The following is a 24673-nucleotide window of genomic DNA, read 5'->3' on the forward strand; positions in this document are numbered from 1 at the left end:
ATAACTGCTCTGAAGAAGTCTAAATGCGACCGTAGAAGAAAACGCTTTAAAAAAAAACAACCTAGGATACCGCCTCTAGTATTTTGAGGTCACAAATACACTGGTCTATCACACCGTCCCACCGGCCTGAGCATGAGCAATAGCAGCACAGCTAGCGCAAGTCGGCTTGTTGGCGACCCGGTTTCCTTCACGTATGCCGGGTTCGAGTGCTCGCCGAATGTGCAAGTAACTTGAATTTTGAATATGGCCTCACCTCACCGTGGACATCCGGCGCCAACTTTCACGTGCCACTATTTAGAAATTGTGTTTGTCTGCGAGATGCATTTTGATCTGGCCTTATAAAAGTTTAAGTGCCTGCGTAGAGGTTGTTTATTTGCATGGATTCAATCATCTGCAATATAGGTATGAACGCTATAAACAGATTTTTAATACCTTGACCCACGGACATTACAAATACAAATAAAAATTATTCATTTGCCAGAATACAGCACATACACATTTGCATTATCACAGCTAAGAGTTTTTATTTTTATTGATGTGATGGAATCCTTGAACTCTGATAGTTATAATAAGCGGTCCTTTTTATCGAATGAGGATAACTTCGTATAAATCTGGACTCTTTGTTTTCCAGAATGAAATGACAATTTACTTGCTAATAATGGCAACCCTGCAAAACCGTTATGTTTGTCTACTTGATAGTTAACGACAAGATTGTCTGTTTTACACCTTGTATTGTGAACCATAAGTAGTAACTACAGGTACTAAAGACTATTTTACCATTCACTGCGTGTATTACATGACGCATTTATGCCAGTGATAAGTAATGCCTGTATATGAAGTTATAAACGCATTGCGATGAGAGTCGCGCATGAAAACCGTGAGTCACGGCCAACGGGCGGAATGAAAGAAAAGGCATGAATGGGTCATTAGGGGGCTCGCCTAAACGCTTCCGCGACCGCGACATTGATGAATGACAATTAAAGCATTTGTTATCAATATTTGCCTCCTCAAACATTTCAAAGCTTTTGAATCTAATCGAGTAGATAAATATAAATATTATGTTGTACCTTTCTAGCAAGACGATAGTCACTAGCCAGGTATGATATTTAAGCACAAGAGTACCAACCAACTAATTGCGACTGCCGGGGCGATTAATAAATCAATAAAGTTATTGGAAACGTTTTAGGAAAATGTTCTCAGTTTAAAGTTCTCCATTTTTTTTCGCTCCTAAATTTAACAAAGCTTGAATCCATATGGATGAGCAGAAGTATCCAAGCGACTTACATTTGGTCGTTTCTTTTTTGTCTAAACTGAAACAAGTTGCTTTGCCTTTTCTGGAAGCAAAGCGTTGTTAAAATAATAAGTAGTTTAAGATTCGTTAACGAGCGCCGAAGAAAGCATGACCAAACCGGGAACGGAACGAGCCGAAAGTGTTGCACATCACACGCCAGTTTTGACAGTCAGGCCTGAAAACTAATCTAATCACCACGGAAAGAGTACAAAATATACGAAACGTTGGACGATTCCAAGTAGTAGACCTCGAACCAGCATCTTCTGCATTCTTATACGGACTAAAAATAACAAATTATAAAGTAAGTAAGCCCGGGCGATCCAGTATTAGAACAACAGCAAACTGGGTCGTCAAGTTAAACAACGAACTAAATTCAAGAACTCAACCCCAACGTTAAAATTATAACAACATAGCTCGCAACCGGGTGTTGTTACTCGAAATGTTTCCTAGAAATTTCCCTCGAAACTTGTTTCATAACAAGTTACAACCTACAAAGGACAAAGTGAAATAATATTCAGAGCTCGTATTGGAAGTTTTTAACGCCAGCTATGTAGGGCCGGTGTGTATGTTTTATCACAATTTATGGCAAAAATAGGTAGAAAGAATTATCATAAACAACGGAGCGGATTTGCATCAAGTTATGCAACGATACGTCATCGACATAAGGCCCACGAGTCGACTATCCGAGTATGTCATTAACCCAAATAGTTTACGTCATTTTTACTTCATCCGTGAAGCATTACATTTATCATTATTTTTTGTTTGTAAGTGATACAATGATACAAATATTTTTTGTTTGTAATGTTGTTTGCAATCAATAGATATAACTCATATTCTTAAGCGCATACCCCTGGAAAGTGCCAAGAAAAGCGTTTCCATTCAGCATTGGGTTTGTACCTAAGCTCTAACTCTCTGGTACACGAGTGCATATCAGTGGGACTTGTAATGTAGGCTGAAGATGGCTGATATGTATTTTACAATCCTTCAACATGTGAACACGATAAAAGCAGCCCACGAACGTTACATTCGAAATATATACTGTATAAAGTAAGAACAACGGACTGAAATATGTAAATTCGTGGAGCCCTTGATGTACAATTAGGGCCCACCAACTACCTCGAGACCGTTAACTTGATAAACGGAGTTATGTAAAACATTCGGTAATATTGCGACCCTCTGTATAATCAGTTTCTCCAGGGACGTTAAATTTCTCTAGCATGAATTCAAATCGCATATTAAATCAAATTATATTCATGGACTGGTCAAGCCCCATTAGTTGTTGAGCAACATCTATTCCAATTAACGCTTTAAGTGGATCATATTTAGTGGATATTAAACTAAATCATTCTAGATTGGTAAAAAAACGCATTTTTTGCGTAAATAGTTATGCAGCACAAACACAGCAATATGGACGGCGCAATTAAAGCTCCACATAACAAAGATTACAATCACTGAATTCATCAGCGAAATCTGAGATCTCGATTTGTTAGCCGTTCGTCTGGCTCGCATTTGGTCCAGGTCGCTGTTTGTCCAGTTCGCGTTTGGTCCAATACGCAATTTGTCCTAAAATCCGGACCAAAACGAATTGACTTAGTAGCAGTTGGTCCCAATCGGAGTTCGCCATATACGCGTTTTGACACACTCGCTGCTCGCCCCAAATGCGGTTCGTCCTATACGCAAATAAGCCTTTTTCGTCTTTCTTTGACTAATTGGACGTTTAAATATTGTATTAGCCTTTGTTTTACAAGGCCTTCAATAAGAAAATATACGAATGGTAACCACTCTCCCCTGCCTACTCGTCTAGATACGAGTAGGCAGGGGAGTTATTGCACGGTTTGAGATGTTAAAATCAGATAATATACCTACAATCCTAAAGCAGCGTAATAATTGAAAGAAAACTCTCATTTGGGCAAAACAGTTTATTTATTTAAAAAACAACTTAAAACTTATCTTAACATCAACAAAAAAAACCTATACTTAGGACCTTGTCTTGGCTTTATAACACCAGTGATACATTATGTTTTACACTTCCTTAACCTTTAAAACACTATAAGCGTTAAGATAGAAGGAAATTAAAATCAACAAGTAACAGACTTGTTAACGAAGCATGGAATGTAGCTAAAACACATTGTTGTCTGTTTGACGATGTCATTAATATTACGTTATATAACGTCCAATTAGTCAAAGAAAGACGAAAAAGGGTTATTTGCGTATAGGACGAACCGCATTTGGGGCGAGCAGCGAGTGTGTCAAAACGCGTATATGGCGAACTCCGATTGGGACCAACTGCTACTAAGTCAATTCGCTTTTGGTCCGGATTTTAGGACAAATTGCGTATTGGACCAAACGCGAACTGGACAAACAGCGACCTGGACCAAATGCGAGCCAGACGAACGGCTAACAAATCGACAGATGGATTGTAGGTGAAATTGCATTTATCGAATATGTGTGAAAGTATTACATAGCGGGCGCGCGCCTGCGCGTCCGGCGGGCACGAGGCGCGACCGACGCGCTTCATTGCGTGTGCGCTTCAGACTATCGCGACAAAAACCACCTAATCATCGTCAACGTCAACTCAACACACGCGGATAAGGGACACGCGAGACAAGATGGAAGGAAATGCCACAAGTACTGCTTCGATATTAAGTATGCAAATGGGAAGAAAATATCGTTCATGCAGGTTTTCTCTTCGAAAGCATTTTACTTTTCATAGACATGGCATATGTCCAATTGTGTTCACTGCAACAAGTTCTGAGTAATCAATTTCTAGTACAATCGCAATGTCCAATTTTCCTTTCTTTACAAGTAGACCTATACCTATGCATCTCCTCTCCCTAAATGCTAACTCGTACTTTTGATAATATCGAGATTTTTTTCCTCTATGAGTATGGTCAACATCATCAATGATCTATTGACTGATGTTAAGAGAAAGAAAGTGAATGCAATAAATTCTACTAATAAACCACTCGAGCCGTGTAATACACCAGATGTGGGTGATTTGCGTGGATTCCAGTAATCGATACGAACAAAATTGTACACGCTTGAACGAAATGTGGTTACAGTTTCATTACATGTGGATGCAAGTACTTAGTTTTGTGCAATATAAGTAGACAAGTTATTTCTTCCCTTTATTCTTAATGTGACTGGACAATATGATCAAATTAACTGTAATATATTAGATAATCTACCAATATAATGACGCTTTCAGGGCTTAAAAACTAAAGCCGTTGCCGTAACACGTTTTTGGGGCGCGTTAATATTAAAATAAAAGATTATTTTAAACCTGATACTAGTGTCCCGCCCCGGCTTCGCATGGGTTACCCTTAACAAATTAAGATAAGATAAGATAATAAGATAAGATAATATTTATTCAATAAAACTTATGCTAGTTTGATTTTTACAATGGTAATTATGCAATATATACTTAAGTAATAGTAATAATTATACACTAACCAATTATATGTACCTATACTAAACCTTCCTCAAGATTCAGTCTATTGATAGGTGAAAACCACATGAAAATCCGTTCAGTAGTTTTTGTGTTTATCGCGAATATACATATATGTAGTACAGCCCTAGTATAGCACGGTCGCATTTTTATCGTTTGTCACCATGCCTGTCACGTTCTAACAAGTATGTAAGTGCGAAAGTGGCGGGTATAGTGATAGTCGATAAAAATGGAACCGTGCTGAGCCCGCAGGTATAAGATGTACTTATAGATATACTTGACGTCGCCAACACTCAGGCAAAAATAAGGAAGACCAGAACAGAACGCATCATGAGTATCATGACACGTTCTAGTTTTAAATAGGGTCCGCATTAGAATTGCGATATAAGTGCATAACGTGCTAATAGAACCGTTAAACAGCACAGCAGGACAGGTGCCAACTGCCAACCGCAGTTGTGAAGAGACTCGCACTGACGCAACGTTATGGAACCGGTAACGAGCTCGGGCGCTAATGACATGTAACATCACCTTGTCGATTGTTCTGGTGGACTACAAGTACACTTACTATCGCTACGAGAGCTTAAGAGGCACAAGAATATAGCCGCTGCCATACAATCGAACGCTCATATTTTAAAAAGACATGCTGAAATAACATTAGGCATGAAAATTAAAGTAGGTAAGACATATCGATGTTTGGTATTAGTTTTCGTTTCTAGAAAATTTAATACCTACAAAGAAAATAGAGCGAGTACAACGTTTACTTGCACAGTTTAATTCATAACATGTCCACTCTTATTGCTCCCATAATATATAAAGATTAAAGACATACATATACTTATTGTTGTTTACATAAAAAATTGTTACCATAAAGGCCCAATCTGAACGGAACAACACAACGCTTAGTAATCAACTTACAAGAGGAATTACATATCTAAACGATTCGTATAATCAAATAAAGAACATTGACATTTGTCATCCAATTAAGCGCAATGGTCATTGCATTTGTACTGATTCAGAAACATGACTATTTATAACAGTCCAAAAATAGGAGTAAAACAAAACCGATTGAGAAGTGGGACGGCACCAAAAAAGGAATCCAATTAGGTATTGACGCTACGCTAGTGAGTGCTTAGAATTGTTATTCGAATTGCCTTACCGAGCGAGTCGACGTCACTAAGTCAAACTAAATAGTAATGATCGTTTAAATCCCGCAGTCGTTATGGACTTCAAGTTACGATCGCAGTGGTTTGCCTGACCGTTCGACTCGGGAAGCAACAGGAACGCTGCCAACACAAGTAAATTAATGACTTGTTAGTCGTCAGTAATCCAATCGTGACGCATTATGTCACTGCTGATGCTGTCACGAGGTCGACGGCCTTTCTTTTAGCGGGACAGCTGATCAAAGATGTGCTATTCTAATTATGGGAGTAACAAATTGACTAATCATTGGTGGCAGGGATACGTGATTGTTACATAAACAAAAGCTAATTTAATAAGAAAACCATCTGTTTGGAACTGATGACAAAAACATCACTCAATAAACGAGGCGTGTCGTATTCTTTAAAAGCTTCGTCTAACATTAGTTTGTATTAGTTAATGCCCCGTTTACACGGTTATTTATAGCTGGAGCATTAAATCGAGCTCGAAATTAGAATGTCATCGCAGTTCTATGAACTGTTGACGATTTAATATGTAGAATAACAAAAGTTGAGTAAAAAACTGCATCGAAGTTGAAGAAGTATTAACGGAGCTTAAAAGGGTTTATCAATAACGCAATTGAAAGGTGACGATAATTTAATTCGAAGTATATGAGGATAAACGTTTATCTCTAAATCTGTTCAGTAGTTCGTCAAGCCTTTAACACGCCCGGACAGATTACGGCTAAATTAGTAACGTGTGGTAAGGAATGACGCATCCTCCCGCTTAGGGTTACCAGACGTCAGGATTTTTCCTGACATTGTTTGTATTTTCGAATACGGTATATACATCTCATCTTATACCGGAGTTTATATACCTACCGAATGCATCATTAGCTGCTGCTTCAGAGCCCAACAATACGCTGAACCGGATACGTAAAATCAGATTTTTTAACGACTTCTAAAGGTGGAGGTTTTATGTCTTACCCTTTGATTAAACAGAAAAAACATCATCGCATGATATAAGTACGTAGTAAGAAGCAGAGCTTAGGGAAAAGTACCTAACTCAAATACTGACATTTGTTAGGATTTTAGTTTGCTAAAAGAATTTTGTCAGGAAATCAGACATTGAATCTGGTAGCCCTACTCCCGTTAGTCCTGTTTACTCCGGAGATTTGGTGCGATGTGACGCAAGCCGCCCCCGGGTGTCGCTTGTGCTAAAAATACTGGCACGTGCTCCCTCCAGCCCAGTTGCATGCCACGGTCTTGTAATAGTGTGGAGTCCTTACTACTTGTTTATTACAAAAGGTACCGACTTCACATTTTTAATTGGACTGTATTTTTAACAGAGTTCGGTTGGATCTTTGGTTTTTATCGATCAGTTTTAGCTTAACAAGCCCTTCCTTAATAGCTCCATGTTCTATCCGAAAACGAATTTAATGATGAGGGTCGAGATTTCTATCACTATCATTTGCTGATCTGGTCAACCGTCGCCAATACATGTTTAATATTCCCATTTTGCCCTAAATATCAAAATTTGAAAGAATCCACTGGTTTAAATAGTATAAACAAACAATTTAGACTGTGGTAAGCAGTTTCGGGAAGCAAGCAGCTCGTTACCTCGCTTTAGGGGATTATATTGGCCCTGGCGGTTTGCCCGACGCGGATGAGGTCGAATGACATCATATTGGACAATGCGGGCACAGGGTTAATAGGCAGTTCGAATACCTATTCGAGTATTCGTAGAACTCATATTAAACATTCTAATCCCAATGATGTTGACTAACCAATGTAGATTTACGGATGCCTTATTATCTCTTAAGTATTTGCGACGTAAACTATTAACATTAAATATGTATCTAGGTTCGAGTAAGCAATAATCGTAGTATGGGATTTATTTGGTCCTGGCGGCTTGCCTGCCGGAGATGCGGATGTGACCGTATGACAGACAATGCGGGAGGGTTAACAGCCAGCGCCAAATGTACAACATCAATCGCTGGCACACGCCGCGGACTAGATACTAAATGTCGACCATATAAATATTCTAATTAAATGCTATGGTATTTTTAAACAGAATCGAAGATGCTATGTAAGCGATTCGATAACAGGTTTAATTTAGCTGTAACCAAAACAAGCTTGAATGGGTTATGTAATGATATATTTATTAATTTGAATTTGCATATTGTGTAGCCGTAATCTGAATACTGTAATCAAGCAACGTTTTGTATAATAAAGCTAGGATTATGTATTTCATGGAAGAAGTAGCAAAGGATTGTAATGTTTTTATTGTTATATTTAATATGTTACGCAAATTTATGAGTAGGTAAATAAAATATTGCATTGCATCTATTAAGTAGGTATGTAGTTAATTTGACGCAAACAAGAGTTGTTTACATGGACATGATATAACTGTATCGGCTTGCTCAAGCTCAGCTACGGTACATATTGGGCAACGGAAAACAATTGCGTGGGAAGACGGCTCGTCTACAAAAGAGCATAGAAAGTTGACTTTATTCGACACGCAGATAAAATTCGGCTTTCATTACATTCCTTATAAAACCAGCTACGTGAAAAGTAAGTTTAAGATTGAAAGTTAAACAAGGCAGATGGAGAAAACAAGTCACTGTTAGCGGACTTTTTACAAGGGATCCATTTGGCTAAGTGGTTTCTAAATGTGTATATACTTAGGGAACAGGCAACATAAGGTGCACCGCACTCGGCAAAGAACTTAAAAGGAAAGTAAAAGGCATTGTTTTGAGAAACGATAACACTTTAATAAACAGATGATGATACTGACAGCAAACGTTTAGGTAATAGCTAGGCGAACAAATTATTTCTGGGAGGTCAGCGATCTCAAGTTCGATTCGAACTTATGTGAATTTATATTTGAGACTCTTTAGTAAAGTTGCAAGCAAGAGTATGGGGATCCCCATAAATTTGAATAAATAGTCTCAGAACTTGTCAAAAAACCTAACGCGACGCTACGTATATGTACATGATGATATATATGATATCGTTTGGACGGGATGCTGGGACTGGGACTGGGAGTGCAAACTTATTACAACTCTGAGTAGATAATTCAAACATAATACCTGCTGTCATATTATTGATCTTTTATTGTTTCCTTAATAGCCATGGATCCGCCGTAAATGGAGCCATAACAAGAGCTGCATGCAATTACGCCCACTACACCCGACGTAAGAGATCTAAAGATAATATATGCAAACAATAACGAGTGTCAATTTGATTTTATGGGCAAGCCGGACGTAGACAACGTTACCTAGATATCTAGACATATTTTTATTACAGTGTCGTGTTAAGATTTAATCAATTCAAAATACGCATGACCACCTGCTAGTACTTTAGTAGTGTTCTCCATTTTACAAGCATCCTCCCGGTCAAATAAATAATAATGCAGATTAAGAGATTATTTTTCAACAGAGAGTGCACAATACCAACATATTAGGCAGCTAATTTTTCAGCGTAAACTGGTTGGATTTAACGCCTAGTAACAGACTCCCTAGTGTGGAGTCAAAATCTTAAATTTTACTAGTTAGTATTTCTTTCTTTTCTATATATATTCTACTTAATAACACCTCTCTCTATCGGATTCGAAACTATCACTGAATAGGTAATTGTGTGTAACCGTGTCATAATAATCGCGGCCAAACTGGCACAAAAACTTACTCACCTATATTAGCTGTATGTAATGTTTACTTAACAGAGTTGCATTATGTTTGATGGACGTTGATAATAGTTAATACGTTGTTAATTACGTTTACGTGCAATAAACACTGGTCAAACTGTAAGTGAACAGTCAATTTAAACTTTGATAATATCGTTAGTTTTCTTAAACATTAAGTTAAGTAGAATAATACTAATCAGAGTTTAGTAATTAAGCCTACCCGACTCTTGATTAGATAGGTCCCAAAGTTTAATAGAGCACAAGCACAGAGCACTAGACTTAGTTCATCCCTAGGCCTAGGTTTTCCTTCCCTAGGGATAGAGACATAGATTTATTTGTGCTTAATCACTTTCGCATAAAAAAATAACGTATCATACGAAAGGTAGATTTAATGCCACAAATTCTCTACCAGTTAACCTTTAAGGCTAGTCAAGAAAAACGCACACATAAAGCATATTAAATAATCATTAGTCATTTAGATTAATTAGTCAATCGGTAGACGCTTTTGTAAAGGCCTGCAGATTGGGATAATGTAACTGCATGCAACAGGGAAATCGGTATGATGTGAAGTTCATAATGCACAAGAGAAAAAAGTGTTAAGTAGGTAATGTTTGTCTGCAAAAACAACTCGAATCTAGTCACTTTGCATATAACGTAAGAACTTAGTAGGATGAAAATTAATTACCGGCACAAGGCTGCGTGCAAATACTTGATAATTGCTTTAAACTTGTTATTGAACAGTGAATACGGCTGATAGTACCTATCTGTTGCGTGGGGTAAACTAGGAAAACAAGGCGGCAAGGTTTCGGATACTGTGGTTACTATAAAAACAGCAGTTTACAGCTTTTATAGGAGACGGACGACCGGGCTACAGAAAAAAAAATACAATCAAATACTTATCTGATATATCCTTTCTTAGAATGAGCGGATAAATGAACAAACAATAGAATGCGGCATTATGTCGAGATATAGCGTGATGACATTCATTTAGTTTTTATGGAAAAATACCCGCTGCGTATAAGACTCTAAATTTCATTATTTGCATTATGAAAAAGCCGAAACTTGAACCTAAGGCGATTTCGATTGCGGTGTCGGTACCCTAAGAACTAAACAATGCTTCTTTACACATTACAAGTATGCACTATCTATTGTTTATCTTGTATATACTTATGTACTCATAGCTATGATGGCATCTAAAGGTATGATGACACTCACAAATGCATTACACTCATCGTTCACACACCAGATACAGAGCACATGAGGCATCGTGGTCTGCCATTACGCGTTTTTGCGTCACCGTCACAGCCTGCTGAGCGGTATTGCGATAATGACGGCGGCGATTATCTGAGGGCCTACTGCGAAGCACTTCGTTCATTCGTTCATCTATTTGCTTCTCTATCGCTCGATAGCAAGAGCTATCCTCTTGCGGTCCTCTGTTACTTCTGCGAATAAACATACATCTATGAATATGTACTTATTTCTCTAATTTTTGAATAATTGTTTTATAGTCAAAGTATATTGCCCTTGGCTAAAAAAGCAAAGCAAAGCATGCGACTACGACAATGGAATAAGTGGTACGAAAACACTTAATCGCTCTCCTGAACTCACTAAAGGAATGAATTTTGTATTGAACATATGGATGGAATTTACAGGTCGGAAAGAAAGTGTGAATGTGAAGGGTGCGAAGACTTTTAAAAGATACGAAATGTAATAAAATATTTATCCTAAAGCGAGCTTACTGCTTATTATATCGGATGAGTTAAATTAGTAATTTGATTATAAATGGACTATACTCCGGACAGGGTGCGTAGCCAAGATGCTAATCGTTCACGCTGCGTAGCGAACAAAACGCAACTGTCTCTGTCGCACTAATATGGAAGACTGATAGAGCGAGATTACTAGGGAGTGCTCCCGGTACTGAGTTTGTATGGCGAGAACCGGGAATTACCGGTTCCGGTACTGTATTTGTATGGAAAACCAGTACCGGGAGCACTCCCTAGAGATTACCGTATCTCTCGCTACGGAGCGAATGATTGGCATCTTGGCTAGGCATAGGCACCCTGGTAACTAGGGAATGCGGTACCGGTACTGTTCCCAGAACCGGGACTGACATTTACGGTACTGGGAAAGACCCGGGATTTCCCGGTACTTCGGTACTTTTCGGTAGGTACTGAGTATTACTTACATAAGTAAAACAGAAAATAAAGAATCAATTTTATGTACTTCAGTTTAAATAAGTGTTTAAGCACAACCTAGGAAAGAACAAAATGGCGAAGATCAACACTAGCAAAAAGTGTGAAGTTTTCTTACTTTCTTCAATAATTACTTTGCACAAAATCTATAAGAAAAAGATGTCATAAACTATAATTTAAATAATCAACAAATGGAAAAGTAAATTAACGACTGTTAAGACCAAACAGTTTTGTAACCTATCACTAATCAAGAAAAAATATAAATTTGTAGTTCTTGACAAAGATATTCTCTTTTTGGGTCATATACCTGGAGTAAAATTTTCTTGATTGTGCTGGCAGATTTTGACAGGGATTGACCAGCTTCTTCAAACAGCTGTCTCAAATCGAGAGATATGATAAAAAGTTTAAAAGGAACTCGGACGAGTGCAAGCATGTGACAAATTATGTCATTTTTGTTATTTTTGGGTTTACCTTCAGATTCGAAGTAGTATGTGAGTAGTTATGTCTTGTATTGGGTCCTGGTTGTGGGTCTGGCTGCACGTTAAGGACAATTAAAATAACCTTTTTTAAATGCTTGCGTAATCCACTAGTTGATTCACCTAAAGTTTTTAAAACTATACTGAACTGTTTCTAGTTTGCGTCTTTCTTTTTCACATAGGTAATGTACGCGCGAATAATAACAAAATAACATTTTAGACATAAAGTACGTTCGGATTGGCCCGCTAGTCTATTTCTTCTCATATATGTATATATACGATCAAACTACAACAGCTACAATACTTATAACTAAGTACTTGTAAGTGCGTCAGGCTCGGGACTTTGGGTAGTTAATAGTTATCGCTTCCGAGGTCACGTACTACACGGGTGCTACGGAGATTACGAGCCAACTTTTAAATTAATTTAAATGCGCTTTACTTTACTCATTTTTCAGTACCGAAAAGTACCGAAGAACTGGGATTTTCAGTATCAGTACCGGTACCCGAAAAGTTGAAATTTCCCGGGATTTCCCGGTACTTTCGGTACCGGGAATTCCCGGGAGCATTCCCTACTGGTAACCCAAGGCTTAGCCAAGATGAGAATCGTTGATAGGAATTAGGAAACGCCAATAGGGAGTATTACTGCAATGTTTTGCCACCAGAGTGCAGCACTGGCGACTTAAGTATACCATAGAGTAACTTATACATACTGTACCTTAAACTGTTTTTTGACAAGTTTTCACAGACAATCAAATATGACATTGATACATCAAGGCGGTTTGCTTACAAAGGGCCTACCGGGAAACGCGAAATCCAAACTCAGCTATCTGCCTCTTTATCGCTCGAATATGCAAGAGTGATAAAGAGGTTAGATAACAAAATGTCGACTCTCTCGTTTGCGGTAGACCCTTAGATTGTTTACTTGTTGTTGATGTGGCGCCCCCTACACAGACTTTTGCGTAATATTCCCTATTGAAACTTAAATAATGCATGGAAGTAGTCACGTGACTTTTTTGTACCAATACAATAGTTCAAACGAATTCTTTGATGGCAAGAGAGAACAAACATATCGGTGCTACGCCTACGCTACGCACATGTTGAATGTTGCCAAACACGTAAAAGGGAACGCGTAAACCGAAACGCACATTACTCCGTGAACCAGCGGCCGGCGATAAACTTGAAAATGCGTACAACATCTGTTTTTTCAAACGTGCCTGCAATCTGTAATTGCTTGCATTGCTACAACGCGCGGCGATACTTGTTTTGGGAGTAACGGATTTTCGTAGAGTACTTATTTAGAATTCAATATGGTGTTACCTCTTCACGCTTAAACCGCTGAAGCAATTTAAAAGGGTATAGAGATTGGAGTCTCAAGGAGGGACATGACATAGATTATTTATTAGGTACCATGAAAACCGCCACTCTATGCCGACGAAGTAGCAGGCGGATCCTAATTATTTTTTATGATACATACATTATGCTGAAATAACCCGTGTATAAACACATAAAAATGATAAAATCATAAAATTCAAGCGAACTTTGTATACCTTGTGTAGGTACGAGTGCATGTCTGTAGTCAGTGTTTATTTTATGTCATGTTACCATATCTGTACGAGCTGTAGGTAACAGGGGAGTTATTCTATTTTCGGTGTCACGATACGCAAGTTTTTCATCAAGTATTTACTAAAACGGTAAACGGGTATGCTATGATTGACCGCCTTTCCATGTTCGGTGTTTCTGTGCAGATTTTATTGCAAATATTTTTATGCGATACATACTCGCTTTTCAACCAAATTTCTACTTATTACAGTAATTACCATTAACAAATTGTTACTTATTCTCTACTTACTTATCATTGCTTACCTTTTTCGTATTAAATAAAAAAAGGGATACTTGTATAATTAATTTGTTTCTACATTTCATTTAAATCAATAAATAACAAAAATATACGGAATGTACATCCAATCATAGAATCCATGTAAACATGATAAGAACTGGCAACTGTATACATATAAGTAACTATTAGCTTCATAGTATAGTGAGTCATATAAAGAAGGCGATAGGTTCCTGTAATAAACGATACATCCACCGTTTATATATATATATATATATATATATACGATACATCCTCCGTTTGTATTATAGTGTAAAATTATAACTTTAATAGGCAATAATAACATCTGGACGCGGTAATAGAGGAAACTTGTAAAATTAATATAGGCAGTTTGCTCGTAAAATCCACCTTTTAAAATTATCCCTTCTACACAGCTCGTCACATTTTTTTAATAAACATTATAAAAAACAGATGTAGATAATTTGCCAACATACTAGAAAAAAACATTTTCAATAGTTTAGAAATAAACTTAAAACAAGTGACTAAATCACATCGAGTTAACGTTTGGGAACCTTTGAAAATGTAGGTATAAAGTATTGGCTTTTGTTGGCCAAATACTACCCACTACACTAAATTTGAAATTAGGAAACATCCGACCAAATTATAACAGCACCATCTGTTAGTTATCTAATTTACATTTACATTTTCTCAAATGCTCGAAAGACATGCCTCCCGCCTTATCTGCCCGCGACACAGTTCGACTAGCTTTCGTGGCACCTTCCGGTATGCTGCCACGCGATGCTGGAATAATATTCCTCCACCAATAAGAAACGCAGCTTCACTTTGTTCATTTAAAAACAAATTAAATCATCATCTTATCATTATCACACATCAAACTTCTCACCCCTAGTCGCCTCTGTCTCTTTATTTATCGTAAAAAAGTCTAAGTTGCATACATTCCTCATTCATCTCTGTTCCCATACTAAGTACCTGTTTTTGAAATAATTCTAATTCTGTTTTTATGTCGGCTATTATTATTTTTAAGATATATATTTTTTAATTCTTGGGCACGTTCACACAAACACCTTAAATACCTACATGGACCGATAAAATCAAACATATTATGCTTTTTTTTAATAGCCTATATTGTGTCTCACTGCTGGGCAAAGGCCTCCCCTGGCTTTCGCCACTCGTCACCATATCATATCATATCGTCGTCATATTATGCTTACCATTTCTTTTTTCAAATAGGTGAGCTGCGAGTCGAGATCAGTGGGGGGCCGCTCGTCGTCCAGCGGGGCGGCGGGCGGGGACTCCGGCTCGTTGTCCGCGAAGCCGCTCAGGCTCTTGGGCAGCGGCGGGAGGCCCTGCAGCGACATCGTGCTGATGGCTTTGAACTGTTTGCGTAACCTGAAACAAATGCATCATTAGAACAAACTGTTGTTTAATTCTTCAGTTTAGTGGAAATTCTTCTTATATCGATCGGGATATGAATCGTGATTACCTTTTGTATTGTTTTCGAGCTCCCGATATTTCCCGTTACATGCATCTTGTTCCCGGTCGATATGCCTAGTGAAACTAACCGTGAATCATTCAAAACTGTTAGTGGAAAGGAAACTTATGAGATGTTATGTTGATTGTAGAGAAATTTAGGCTTTTTTATGCGATAGATTCTTAGAGTATGTTTTTCTTTACCATTAAAGCCATGGAAATAAACAAAATTATAATTAGTTACGTTTATTAGTTCTGTTTCAATACAAACTTTGTAAGTTATAAAGTGAATGAATTAAAATGCTAATTTGGCAAACTTAATTGACCTATATCACTGTGGTTGCACAGTAGACTGTTGAGTCTACCGGTGTTTTGTGGCCGCAATGCAAATGTGAGGGCTGGCGCAGTGCGGGAACGAATCCGTGCTTTATCTCTAATAGAGCCTGTTAACAGGTACTGCTGCACCGAATTTGCTCCAGTTACCCAACTTTGCTGAATCTTGCACATTGTTCATAGAAATTTTCTTGCAGTACCTATATTGAAAAAGGCCTTTTTCTCTCACCTTAAGCACACTAGTGTTCGGGATCTAGTAGTAAAATACAATAAATATTAAGGGCCGGTCACAGAATCTTTTCCAAAATCCCATAATTACTATGAAAATTCACAAAATTCCCCTTTTTAACAGTGGCAGACGGTTTGGTAAAACCGACCGTATTTAGTAGGATAAGTATATATAGGAGTCATTTAAGGAATGCGATAGTATTAAGTGTCTGTAAGTGTGTACACACATTACAACTGGCACAACCACCTGTATTATAGTTTAGTTACTTAGATACCGTTTACATAAATAGTAAAAATAATAACTGGAACTTTGAATTTAAACGTATTACGCAGTTACTTATTAGTTATTACGTACATTTGAGACATATCTAAGTAGCTATTTAGGTCATTTATCATTTTACTTTAAAATGACCCAAGTAAAATATTTGATAGGTACGAGTACCTAAGTGATCTGTCTATACTCGTATTGTATAATGTTCTGGATATATGTATTGAGTTTTTTTAAAGAGTAGCATATAGGGAAAGCTGGAAACGGTGGTGGCCTACCGGTAAGAGCGTGCGACTTTCAAGGAGGTCGCGGGTTCGAACCCCGGCTTGTACCAATGAGTTTTTCGGAACTTATGTACCTACGAAATCTGATTTGATATTTACTAGCCGCTTTTCGGTGAAGGAAAACATCGTGAGGAAACCGGACTAATCCCAATAAGGTCTGGGTTGGAAGGTCAGATGGCAGTCGCTTAATTGTAAAATCTAGTGCCTACGCAAATTCTCGGGATTAGTTGCCAAGCGGACCCCAGGCTCCCATGAGCCACAACAACGCGAGGAAGATGATGAGTAGCATATAGGGTCTGTAAATCAGAATTCGATTGACATGAATTGACTTTGACTTAGCAGGAAACATGTCCATTTATAGCGCGCGTAATATGCATACAAGTCATACTACAACGTTCACAGACCGCTAACGGTGTGGTGCTGATTAGTATGTAGGTAAATTTGATTAAAACAAAATATTGTTAAGGTTAACATTTTTGCTGTAACATTATTCTCTAATTTAAACGATTAGCAACACTTAATTTAAATTAAAAGGACTTATATCATAAAACATTCGGATCTAAACTTAAACTGCTATAAAAAGATTCTCCTTTTATTTTTTATTTGCATAAAGCGCGTTTAGATTAGGAATCGTACAGATTTTACAACTTCGGAACACCTACTAAAAAGCTATCTAAATATGTATGCTCCTTTTGCCAAGAAAACTTTTAAATCTATCTAAAAGTCTATCAGTATATTATAGCCTTTGAGTATATAGCCTAAGGAGATGTGATAACGTAAATTCTTCGAACAAATTTTTTCACCACTTTTAGCGGAGGGCAAGGTAAACACCTACAGCACACCACCAAAAGATAAGTAACTCAACAGACACAGATTTTGCTGTTGCGACAAACGCACACTACAATAAAATTCAACACATCAAAAATTACACGCACACAGACAGAGTTTTCACATAACTATGCAGCATACATACGAACATAATAGTGATGGGTCACATCTGAAGAATGAGTCAAATCAGTTTGATGAATGAACTGAATTGTCTTATACTATTTATTATAAAATTGTAAAAGTGAAAATTCTGTACATTGAAGATATTAGGTAGCCAATAAAATGATTGTTTGTATGTATGGTTGTCTGTATTTATGTGTCTTTGTGTCTTAGCCCGCACGCACAGCTAAACTGTGGAATGAACTGTCGCCCGCGGGTTTTCCGGGTTTATAGAAAACTAGCTTTTGCCCGCGGCTTCGCACGCGCAGGAGTTTTTTTTTAATTTTGGACCCCCATATCACCCCTTTAGGGGATGAATTTTGAAAAATCCTTTCTTAGTGGACCCCTAGACCTTATAAGGAACCTACTTGCCAAATTTGGACTTTCTAGTCCCAGCGGTTTGGGCTGGGCATTGATTTAAGTCAGTCAGTCAGGTCTTTCACGTTTATATATATAGATTTGAATTTCGCGCCTTTTTTTTACTGACATTATTTGCTTGATCAGCTATATTAAACAAACTGCAGTTATTGAATGAATGAATCATTCATTCAATCATTCAAATGTTGAGTCGCTTTTTTGACTTTGTCACATCCCTTAAGACCGATTCGTCCCCGTACCACTGTATTCATGTTTACATTTTTCTGTCGTTTATGTATCGCAACGGTTTTTTCTTTAAATGGAGATTGTACTTCAATATACATTTAATAATTAGTATAAATACTTATTTATGATAGGAAACGCAATCTTGTTGCGAATTTGAGCTATCAGATCACCTTTTACACGATAATACTGAACAAGTCTCCATTTTTTAGGAGAAACGTCTCGCGACACGGAACGATGCAAAATGGCGGTGAAGCGACTTCAAGTAGTTTTATATAACGTGTTTGAACAGTTGACCAATGTACTTTGCCGGAGGGGGTCGCCCGTGTATCACATCTCCTTAGGCTATATACTCAAAGATTATAGCTATATGGACTATAGCCATAACAATAATAATGTAAGGGATGCACTGACCATAAAAGTGACCTGGAAAGGTGATATTTAGTACGGAGGCTAAGCCGGACGAAGATAACCGGGTTTGATCGCGACTGACCTTTCGAGCCGGCTAGCTGCGCCACGTACTCGCACGTAAACAGTAACGGCGGAAGACGGACACGAGCAAAACAATGTAGCGGAGCTTTAACAAGATAACGCGCCGCTTATACAACGCAGATAGTGGCTTTACCTTTCACGATTGTTTGGTTAAATTAGGCGTACAAACGTATTTCCGTACGTACACTAACTCGGATTAAGCGTCTATTGTTTAGGTACCTACACGTCTTCGAATACGAATCTGCCAAAATCTGCCTACATTGCCGTAGAATTTATAGACATAAAACTTTATGATTATTTCGATTGGTGTTGTTTGAATGTAGAAACACAATAATTCCAATAGAAAAAGTAGCAAATGCTGAAATTGCTGGTTTGAATCAAGGTTAGAATCCAGCCTCGGGCACAGGAGGTTTTTGTCACTAATATATTATAGTATGAGTTACGAGTACATTCCGTAGAAATGAGTTACGAGTCAGTGTTTTAGGTAGTAATTTGTAAGTTTGTTTGAACTTTATAAGTATCATCTTACCTTGATTTGAGATCATCGTCTACAATATACGCATAGGCCTGGTCACTCTCATCATCTGTGTTCCCACCGTAATTTGACACTGACGACATAGCATAGTTTTGTTCGGAGTCCTCAGAATCACACTTTTCACTTGTTTCGACCACAGGGTCCTTTGGCTCCAACGTCTCTGGCACGCTCGACTGCGAGCGCATCGTCTGCAGCTCGTATATCAACATTTCGTGGTTATTCATATCCTTCATCACTATCCCCGGCGAATCATTGCCGTTACTCATATTCTCGGAATCCTTGCCTTTATCTATTACTGTATTAGCTTCGTTCTTTTTATTGTTTCTACTTGCAATTATTTCTGAAATTAGCATCTCAGTGACGCGAGAGGTTTTTCGTTCGAGTGAATTGTTATTTTTATTTACAGTTTCGTCACGATTAGGAGTGTCGGGGGCGTTTTGTGTATCCGGGAGGTTATTGACTTGCTTTGACGGGCTATTTCGTAATCTGTCGTCGAATTCCTGAACTTCCTCTACCGTGGCGTAAGGTGCTTCTATCGTCGGGCTTTGTGGAGGTTTAGCATCTACTGGCGACGAATACGGACTTACATCGGGAGTTGAAGTCGTTGGGGAATTTGGAGACGATGGTATTGATTTCTTTCTTTCTAAGGAATTCCTATGTACAGGTAAGGGTTTCATTGGTTTCAACTTAGGTTTTGGTGATAAAGGCGGCGGTGGTGCTTTACGCAAAGGTAAGGTTTTTTCCACGAAACTTGATGATTTCGTGACTTTACCCTTAGCGTCTTGATCTAATTTATTCGATGTCGACAAGGACCTTACTAAAATTTGTTTACATGTTTTAACCGCTTTAGAATTAAGTGATTCGTTGGATCTCTTATTCGAAGCTGGGGATTGTATGGAGCTGCTATCGCTGGAGCTCCGCCTGGAGTTTTGGCCGCTTGATTTTCTCTCATCGGACGAGGAGCTTCGGTCGCTGATGACATCTTTAATGAACGATTTCACTCTAGCCAAACCATTCTGTTTGGGTGAAACCGACGAAGGGCTAGCGGAACTCCGGTCTAACGTTTTGGCTTTGGTCGTGGCTTGCCGATCCTTAGACAGCGTCCGAGATTTGACGAGGCTGGCCTTGGAGTCGGCGACCGCTTTCCTCGTTTTCGCTAGGGCCTCGGCGACGACGCTCTGGTTGGGCCGCGGCGGGATAGGAGGTGGACCTTTAATTTTGCTGTTCTTCATGGGTTGAGTGTTGGTCTGTACCATCAGCATTATTGAAGCGTCACTCGTACTATAAAAGGAGAGTTATAGTATAAGGAGCGCATGTGTACGTAAGTAGTCACTCGCGGGCGCTCGGGTTCGCGCTGTGCGGTATACGGCCGTCCCCGCGGACGCGCGTCACGGACTGAGGCGGCCGGCCGGCAGGCAGCCCGCGCGACCGAGCACCTTGTCGTGTGTCTGAATGCCCTAACACCTCACCTAAAACTTGCGTACTCGTGTATTGCGCCTTATGCAACTTTGCCTACACGTTGTTATTGTTATTTATGACTTCGAGTAATATATTAAATGAGCATTAATGAAATGATTATCTAATAGGTAATTGATGAAAAAACCGTTAATTAATAAGTAGTAGGTATATAAATTATTATTTGTAATTATTTAGCAGTGTAATAGCGAATTGTTTTGTTTTTATTTTACTATAAAAAGTTCCGTACTAAGCTACTTGGAAAGAAGTTGACCTCTCGTACGTGAAGTGATTGTTGCGTACAGGACGCGGCCGCGACTCGCCGTGTCCACATTGCGGCGCGAAACGCTATTGTTTTGCCGACACAATACCCCCGGCCACTCTTTCGATATTAACGAAATACAGAGTATTGTTATTGTAGTTGAATTTGTGTAACTTGTAGAATTTGTAGGGGACCCATTTCAATCATAAATAACAAACACAAAAAACAATTCTAAAGTGGTGCTAGATTTACTACAACCAACGTTTCGAACCCTTTACAGCATTTGTGGTCAACGGGGTGACTGAGCAAAAACTACAATGTGCAAAACTACCCACATACAAAAATAATGAACCATCATAAACTATACATTTTAAGGCTGGTTATACATGCAAAATTGGTTCATAAGGCTAGTTATACATCACTATTTTCAAGTAAAAACTTCTTCCATTTCATACCAATAACATATGACAAACTTACTTGTTTACTTTTATGCCCACAATATCTGGGAGACCGAGCTTTGCTCGGTAAACTTATAAAAACTCAAAAATTTGCGTTTTCCCAGAGATAAGACCTAGCTATATCGATTTTTTGCCCCCGAAAACCCCCATATACCAAATTTCATCGAAATCGTTAGAGCCGTTTCTGAGATCGCCGAAATAAATATAAATAAACAAACAAGAATTGCTCGTTTAAAGGTATGTCCACATAAACTATAAGGCATTGTCACAAATAAGTAGTCTGTGTGGAAAGAGAAGAGTTGTGGTATGTATTGGGCCCCATACATTCCACGACTCGTCTCTTTCCTCACAGACTCTATGTGAGAGTTCAATACACAAAATATGGTATGTTGGTTGTAAATATAGCAGTAATCTTTTAGACTCCTTATTTGACCAACAAGAAACAGTATCTATATGCAATAAGGATTATGTATATCAATGTACAATTGAAGGGATGTTTACAAAAACAACATAACTGACTACACTGGTTGACACCTGAAACAATTAACAATGTTCTTAAAAAAGTGTTAACCGCTCTAAGCAGTTATGTTGTTTTTGTAAACATCCCTTCAATTGTACACAATTCTTATTGCAACTACAATTTAAAATTTGTTAAAAACAAGAAGACATATAATATCTTTCTTTGGTGTTGTGATTAACTTATAAGCTTTGCTAACACCCAATACCATTAAAGATCACATTAAATTTTGTTAAATAGTTGCCTGTCTGCCAATGAAATCGATACCACTAAACAACAAAACTTTGTTTGATCTGAGTAGATAAAATATATGAAATACTTACTAGTAGAGGGCTGCTTGGTTGACTACTTGTGGCTGAATTTCCAGTCCTGTCTGCACATAGGACACTGCTGTTGGGGCTGGGACTGCAGCCACTTCACGATGCAGTGGATATGGAAACAGTGCCGACACGCGCCCCAAACCAACGGGCAGTCGTCTCCGGGCAACTTGCAGTCCGGGCAGCAACTGTCAAAGGGCATGCGACAGATCCCGCAGTTGTCGTCATTGGCTATCCAACGCCACGTCGCGACCCCCGTCCAGCCTACACAAAAATGTATTTATGGATTATTCCCGTACGACGCGACACAAACAAAACAAACCGATTCAAGGTCTGGAACGGCACTGACTTTTAACTGTCACTTTCATATCGTGTCGATAGCATCACTGTTTGGTGGTAGAGTTTTAGACGTAGTGCGTGGCTGAAGATAAAGACGTTAAATAAAATGAAAAATTCTGAAGGAATAATCAATAACACTCAAAATCGCGTCTTGCGGTTAAAAAACTTAAAAACACTCATTGTGTAAATCGTATCGTCTGACAGTGACAGTTAGGTTTTGACATTGACACTTAGGTTTTTTAAACCAAGTGAACCAACCAGTTGAATAAAAGTCCCATTACTTTACTCTTTGGTACAGTCTGTGCAGTATTATACTGGGTCAACCAAATCTTGTCAGTAAATAGGAACAAAAAAAACTATACTCATCCTTTTCTTTTGGGTGCTAGTACTAGTGTAAGACAAAGATAGTATGATTCTCTCTGTCTATGTTTGAAATCAAACAGACCTTTTAACACACTATATATTCTTTGTGCGAAAAGAGAAGAGTCGTGAAATGTATGGGATCCAAAATAAAATAATAAATTCTAATTACAAACTTTTTCGCCAGACCTTAAAGCATTTACAGACGACCGCACCGGACCGCGACCTTGGTGCGGCCCTGCGCACGTTCGATCGTGTGTAAGGTAGCCGCCGTTAAAGCCATAATAGACTAGCGCACCGTACGGTACGCGACCTTGGTGCGGTCAAAATTGCTCTTTCTCGACCTAACTTATAGCTACGTACACGTTCTAAAGGCACCAAGGTCGCGTTCCAGTGTAGTAATCCGTTAAGGCTTTTAAGGCCGCAGGTAAAATCGATACGTGCGCCGCACCGCACCAAAGTCGCTGTCCGGTCCGATAATCTGTAGACACTTTTATAAAGATTTTAATTTCATTTTTATAAGTGAGAGCGAGAAAGACTGAATATAATAAGCTCTCGGTTATTTCCATCCTTAAAACTTAAAGAAGCATGCGGGTCCAGCATGTCACTTGCGCAAGCGGAGCGTACTAACATGCTCACGCTGCTTGCGCAAACAGTAGCCCGTGCCTGTTAGGGCGCGTCCATTAATTACGTGCGACGATTTTGAGGATTATTTGGGCCTTCTTTCCCCTTGGTGTAATGTCGTGAGATTTGTCTCGTAATACAGGTACCTATTCGTTAAATACATAATACAGGGTAATACAGAGAAAACTAAATGAAACGAAAAAGATTCAAAACATTATTTTATTTGTTAAAAAAGATGTTATAGTCCAATTATTGTACTGTAACTATTTACAAGAGTTAGTGTACTATGACGTGGCTTGGAAGCACATATAACTTTGACACGTGTATAATATAAATATTCGGCAAAACCTAAAATTGAGCAAACAATTTTTAACTAAAACCTAAAACATAATATATCCAAGAAGGTTCAACTTGTCGAGGATAGAATATTCACAAGATCAATGTCTGCTACGCAGTTCTTTTATCCGCATGTTAATAAGTATAATTCAATTTAAACCATAATATACAAACACTATTACTAAAAAGGTCAATATATAAGGATTTTAGTTATATATTTTCACAGATTGAGAATTAATGTGTAGTTTAATACGATTTTTCAAAAATAACGCGTTCCACCGAATTGCGGGCCTTATTGCTTAACACTTATAAAACTATATGTAGCAACACACTTCACTAGCAACCAAATTCTCTGAAGGCACACAATTTCAGGTTTTGCTAGTACATACATACGCAACAAACAATAACCTTTTACAATCAGAAACATGATTCCCATATTCTTATATCTAAATTCGTAAAAAGAAATGTTTTGCCCTCTTCGGTTAAACAGAACCATTAACTAAACCAACCTAATTTGAATATAATATATTCAGTATGGGAGTAGAATAGGACAAACCCAACTCTGCTGAGACTTGAGAATAACAAAGTATGGCGGTGTCACCATAAATGTAATTTGTGTTTGAAATAATGACGTTTATTGTTATCGTAGACGGGACTACAAATCATAATGTGTATTTATAATCCCTTGCTGACATGTATGAGTGCAAGTGGTACAGTCACCTGAA

General features: G+C 38.3%; 1 protein-coding gene across 2 annotated transcripts in view; it reads right to left on the reverse strand.

Annotated features, from left to right (window-relative positions):
- The window catches only part of LOC134650542 (anaphase-promoting complex subunit 11-like), a 40022-nt gene extending 17259 nt beyond the window's left edge, over nt 1-22763 (reverse strand). Inside the window, exons 1-3 of one of the 2 annotated variants that reach the window (XM_063505506.1) lie at nt 22639-22763; nt 22296-22553; nt 15337-15472 (exon numbers count right to left, since the gene is read on the reverse strand). In XM_063505506.1, the coding sequence (XP_063361576.1) occupies nt 22318-22553; nt 22639-22657 (255 nt within the window). In that variant the 5' untranslated portion in view covers nt 22658-22763 and the 3' untranslated portion in view covers nt 15337-15472; nt 22296-22317. Of the gene's footprint in view, nt 1-15294; nt 15473-19274; nt 20696-22295; nt 22554-22638 lie in introns of those variants that run through there. The other variant, XM_063505499.1, reaches the window with a different exon arrangement.
- Nucleotides 22764-24673: the final 1910 nt, after the last annotated feature.

This window comes from Cydia amplana, chromosome 1 (assembly GCF_948474715.1).
Source record: "Cydia amplana chromosome 1, ilCydAmpl1.1, whole genome shotgun sequence".
NCBI classification, from domain to species: Eukaryota; Metazoa; Arthropoda; class Insecta; order Lepidoptera; family Tortricidae; genus Cydia; species Cydia amplana.